General features: G+C 28.6%; 1 protein-coding gene across 2 annotated transcripts in view; it reads right to left on the bottom strand.

Moving 5' to 3' along the window:
• Positions 1-47: 47 nt before the first annotated feature.
• The window catches only part of LOC108691212 (synaptotagmin 1), an 11,758-nt gene continuing 6,866 nt past the window's right edge, over positions 48-4,939 (bottom strand). The window contains exons 4-9 of one of the 2 annotated variants that reach the window (XM_018198877.1): positions 4,634-4,779; positions 4,454-4,546; positions 4,136-4,330; positions 3,780-3,956; positions 3,340-3,591; positions 48-242 (exon numbers count right to left, since the gene is read on the bottom strand). In XM_018198877.1, coding sequence (XP_018054366.1) covers positions 48-242; positions 3,340-3,591; positions 3,780-3,956; positions 4,136-4,330; positions 4,454-4,546; positions 4,634-4,779 — 1,058 coding nt within the window. Of the gene's footprint in view, positions 243-3,339; positions 3,592-3,779; positions 3,957-4,135; positions 4,331-4,453; positions 4,553-4,633; positions 4,780-4,939 lie in introns of both variants that reach the window. The other variant, XM_018198876.1, reaches the window with a different exon arrangement.

Raw genomic sequence — 4,939 nt, forward strand, 5'->3', positions numbered from 1 at the left:
TATATATATATATATATATGTGTATCTTAATTGGAAAACCAACGTTCTTAATCCTTCTTATCTCCATCTTCAGGATCCTTCAGCGTATGCCACTGAGCAATCGGGCGCCTGGGAGACGCCAACATATCAGACCAGTGTCTCAATTCCGTTCCACTCGCATTATATCCCAAGACTACCTTTCCAATCGGTTCCGATGTGCCAATGCGATCGTAATCTACTACAGTGACGACGAGTTGTACTTTCTGAAAGATCACATCAAATATTTATACAATAATTAAAAATTAATTATTTACATATCGTCAATTATATTATTATTATTATTATTGTTATTATATAATATTTTTTATATATTTTAATTAAAAAGTCAGGATACATACAATATACATATCAATGTAAATATAACTTAGTTTACGGTTCAGACCTATTGCTTTTCTGTTTTCTGCTTTTCCGTCAAGATCTCAATCCACTCTTATAGTTTACATGTTTACAATAATAATAATGATAATTACATGTTTATAAAATTAAATAGTCACCAGTTTTTAACTGTTACTGTATCTGAATTATCAACTATTATAAAAGTAAAATAATTTTAAAGCAATTTTCTTATTATAATAAGTAAATAAAACTCTCCATATATGTAAATTGTTAAATGGATCCTAAAGTCCGTATTACCGACTAAACCATATAATTTTCGTATAACAAAAACTACTTTTCTTCTCTCTTACTGATTTTAAAATCTTTTTCCGGAAAGTATTAAAGTATACGCATTAATACGTGTCAATGAGATAGAGTTTATGCCGAGATCGGCAAATAATTGTTGTTAAGATTTTAATTCCGAAATTTTTTGTCGCTCTCGACATAAACTCTACCTATCTAATGCTGGAAAAGGATTTTCAAATCAAAAGAGGAAGAAAGTAATTTTAAAAATATAAAATTATCAAAATATTTAATTTGATAAAAGCTCTCGTAATCAAACACTATTTAAATGAGATTTAAATGTAGGCATTTGAGAGCAAACGCAATTAGATTTAGCGTATATCTGTTCAATAAAGCTGAGTAATAAGTTTATAAAATATCTTTATTAATACAAACATTTTGATTTTTTTTTTAAGCCATCTTCAGCGTACATCTCTTGTTTTTTTTTTTTACATTTTATTGAAATTTCATTATTTGGTGGATTGAGATGATTGCCAATTTGAATATTGATATCATCCTTAACTAGCTGTGTGACTTAAGATCTAGAAAGTGTTGTTATTTTTGAAACATTTCGAAATAATTATCTATACCGTTGTTTTTTCAATTTGTACTTTCAACACACCAAATATAATATTGTAAGACTACAAATAATGATGATACAAATTTAATAAAGTTCATATTTAGAACATGCGTTAATTCCTTGTCAAAATACAAGTCAAAATTAGTTTGTCATTATCAATGATAAATAAATATTGAGTGTGTCAACTGTGTTTAAAAAGAACATTGTAAGTCATAAATAATAAAATATTAAGAAAGGAAAGTTATTATGGTATATAAAAAGTAAAATACAGTCTGATTTGGATTTTCATTTTACTGTTTATCAAGAATAGATACATAACTGTGACACATAAAAATTCAGTATTGATTTGTAAATTAATTGCGTTCTTTTCAAGTTTTATATGTAGCATTTCTGATTTTTTGATCAGATTGATCTTTTACCTAGGTACTTCTCTCTATCTATAATTCTAACCCATTTAAATTCATCCCATTTAAATTCATATATATTGTTCATATATATTGTTTAACCTATGTTCTGCGAATAGTTAAATTATTTGTCTTTCTATTAATTTGATTTTTATATTCATTAATTCTAGTTTTTAATTTTCTTTTTGTTTGTTCTACATATATATAAATTATTTTTACATTCTACATATATATAAATTATTTCCGTTACATTAAGTATATATGGAACCGTGAACTATCTGTGTCTTTTATCAATTCATTTTCATTATTTTCAAGTAAATTTTTATTGCTTAAAAATAATTTTTTAATTTTTGTATTAATAGCAAAGATAAAGAGGATAATCATTACTCAAAAAGATTTCTATGATAAACATTAAATTTTTTTCCTGATATCTACGGAATGCGCTAATAAAGAGGGACTTTGTCCATTATGTTCATAATGACTCCTCTCTTTTGAGAAGGAGGATGCGACGAAATGAAATTAATGAATCTCCCTGAAAATGTTCGTTTTCTGTCTATCAATTAAACTCTAAATGATTATTATGGTTGATAAAAGTCAAATCTAGAAAATTAAGTTTGTCGCTACCGATTTCTAAAGTAAATTGTATTCTATCTATGTGAAATGAATTAAAAACTTTCAATCATTCCATGTGAACAGCCATGGCTACGTTGTCAACATATCGGTAGTAGGGTAAAAGGGAATGTCAATATTCAGTCTTCGCAAAGCCTCCTCCTCAAAATCTTGTAACACAATGTCAGCTAAAATAGGAGACAATGATGAACCCGTAAGTGATCCAAAACATTGCTTATAAATTAATCCATTAAATGTGAAATAAGTTGAGTTTAATATTAAGTTTAAGGCTATTAAAAATTCATTTTTCCGTATGGAGCATTTTTTTTCATGTAGTGCCATCTTTTTTTAATGCTATTTATTACTAGTTCTTTTGGAATGTCCGTGAATAAAGCAATCGAGACAAGCGAGATTAATACCATACCTCTATCCCAAACACATTCCATTCAATTTTTTAACAATGTTTAAGCTATTTTCAACATGACTAGCAGTTTTTAGGAATGCATTTACTTATGATATTATGTATATAATTAGCTAATTTATATAATGGACTATTTATGGAAGAAATAATGATTCTAGTGGGTTTCCAATTTTATGTACAATATCTTAGGTAACTCGTAAACTCTGGGCAATATGTAATAAGCCATCGCTACATAAATTTTGTTGTAATCTTGTTTAAATATCTTGTGTCTATTCTTTAACCTTTCTGGTGAGCAAATCTCTAACATCATCAGTTAATTTTTTAGTAGGATCTTTATTTATGCGTGTATACGTATATCACAATCAACAAGTTCATCATTTTGGAGAGATATTCACCCCTTCAATGGGGGGGGGGGGAAAAAAAAAAAATAATTGTTATAAAAAAATTATGAGGTATTTAGTCGATAATATACAGACGACTTTAGGATCCCCTTAAATTGTACTTAATAATTCTAAACGTCTTTTCCTTAATTGACTTTAAACCTTTACGCTCAATTTTCTCAACTTTTTCAATAACAATTATTATTTAACGATTAAAACGTTTCTAATTAAATATATTTTTTTGCGTACCTGTATCTGCTCGAAAGGTACCTCGAAAGTAAATGATTCGTTGTAATACGGATTAAGAGTGCATTTCTTGATCGACGTTTTCTTCTTCTTCAATCTTTTTCCATTTTGCATCAACGCGATCTTAACGTAAGGATCTGAGAGGCCACCGACATCCATCTTCTTTAGATTCTTAGCTTCCAAAATAACTACCGTAAGTTTTCCGGCCGTTGGTACATATCTCAATGAGAAGCATATGTCACCCAGTTTATTATCCTGCAAGTAACAAAAATTTCTATTCAATATATAATATATTTTTAATGTGCAATATATTAAATTTGAACTGCTAATTATTGCTATACTTAGACATTTCTATCATTTTAGCAAAAAAAAATAATTGGTATCTTATTTTTTATATATTGCATTATTATATGTATATTGTTTTATTCCTTTGCTCAACTTACCTGTCCACCTTCACCTTCAACACTTTGTAATTCTCTCCATTCTTCAATCGTTTGCGCTAGATCTATTTGGCAGAGTGGCACCTTTACTTCGCCGATCTGATCGTGTTTCGAAAATCTATCAAAATCGAAGATAGCAAAGACCAAAGTTTTATTCATAGCATCAGCATAAGGAACACCCTGTGAACAAAATGCGTTTATTAACATAAATATTAAAACAAATTAATTAAACAAGATAATTTTCACATTTTTCCCAAGGAATTAAAGATAGAAATATAAGATTCATGATGGTTATTCGAATCGAAAATTTTGATTTTTCGAATACTGGGTAGAAAGACACATTACAATTTTTAACTAACCTTAAACGTAAAAGTTTCATTGAAGATTGGATTTAATGTTTTCCTGTGAACTTTTGTCTCGAATTTTTTCTTTTTATCCGGTAATAAATATACTTTTACATATGGATCAGATGTACCACCCATGTCCAAAGCTGGCAGTTCTTCCGCTTGTATTACTGTCACGGCGAGACTGTTCGAATTAAAATCGTATTCGAGCTGAAATCAAATACAAATCAATTCATTTGAATTTTTCTATTCTTAGATAATTTGCTTATTTAATTTTCTAGCAATTAGCATTTTTTTCCGTAAAAGAAGATAAAAAGAAGAAATAATTTATACCTTATACTGTAGTTTTCCAAGCTTAACTTCACTTTGCTTACTCTCAACTTCATCCGGTTCTTCAGCATTGTCCGTCAATTCTTCCATATCCGGCTGAACCTTCGCATATCGAAGTGGATTCCACGAGTGTAAAGTGTGTTTCTAATGTCTACATAAAGTCACGGCACATTGAATACATACCTTGTCCTTGTATGTGCTCCCCAAAAGTTGCACAGACTTTAGATCCACTGCACCCTTTAATCCCTTCTTGCCATCTTTGGAGCGTCGTTTGCGACAACATCTTCGTATACAGCAAAAGCAGATTCCGAGAACAATTACGCCTACAACTATATAAAAGAAAAATACATTAGAAGAATACATTAAAATCAAATTTCAATATAAATTTTGTGTATGTAATTGTATATAATTGTAAATTGTATAGATTTATTTGAAAGAAATACATTCTATCAAACAAAAAAATACATATATGTATATATATATATATAT

Source organism: Atta colombica, unplaced genomic scaffold (assembly GCF_001594045.1).
Source record: "Atta colombica isolate Treedump-2 unplaced genomic scaffold, Acol1.0 scaffold42, whole genome shotgun sequence".
In the NCBI taxonomy this organism is placed as follows: Eukaryota; Metazoa; Arthropoda; class Insecta; order Hymenoptera; family Formicidae; genus Atta; species Atta colombica.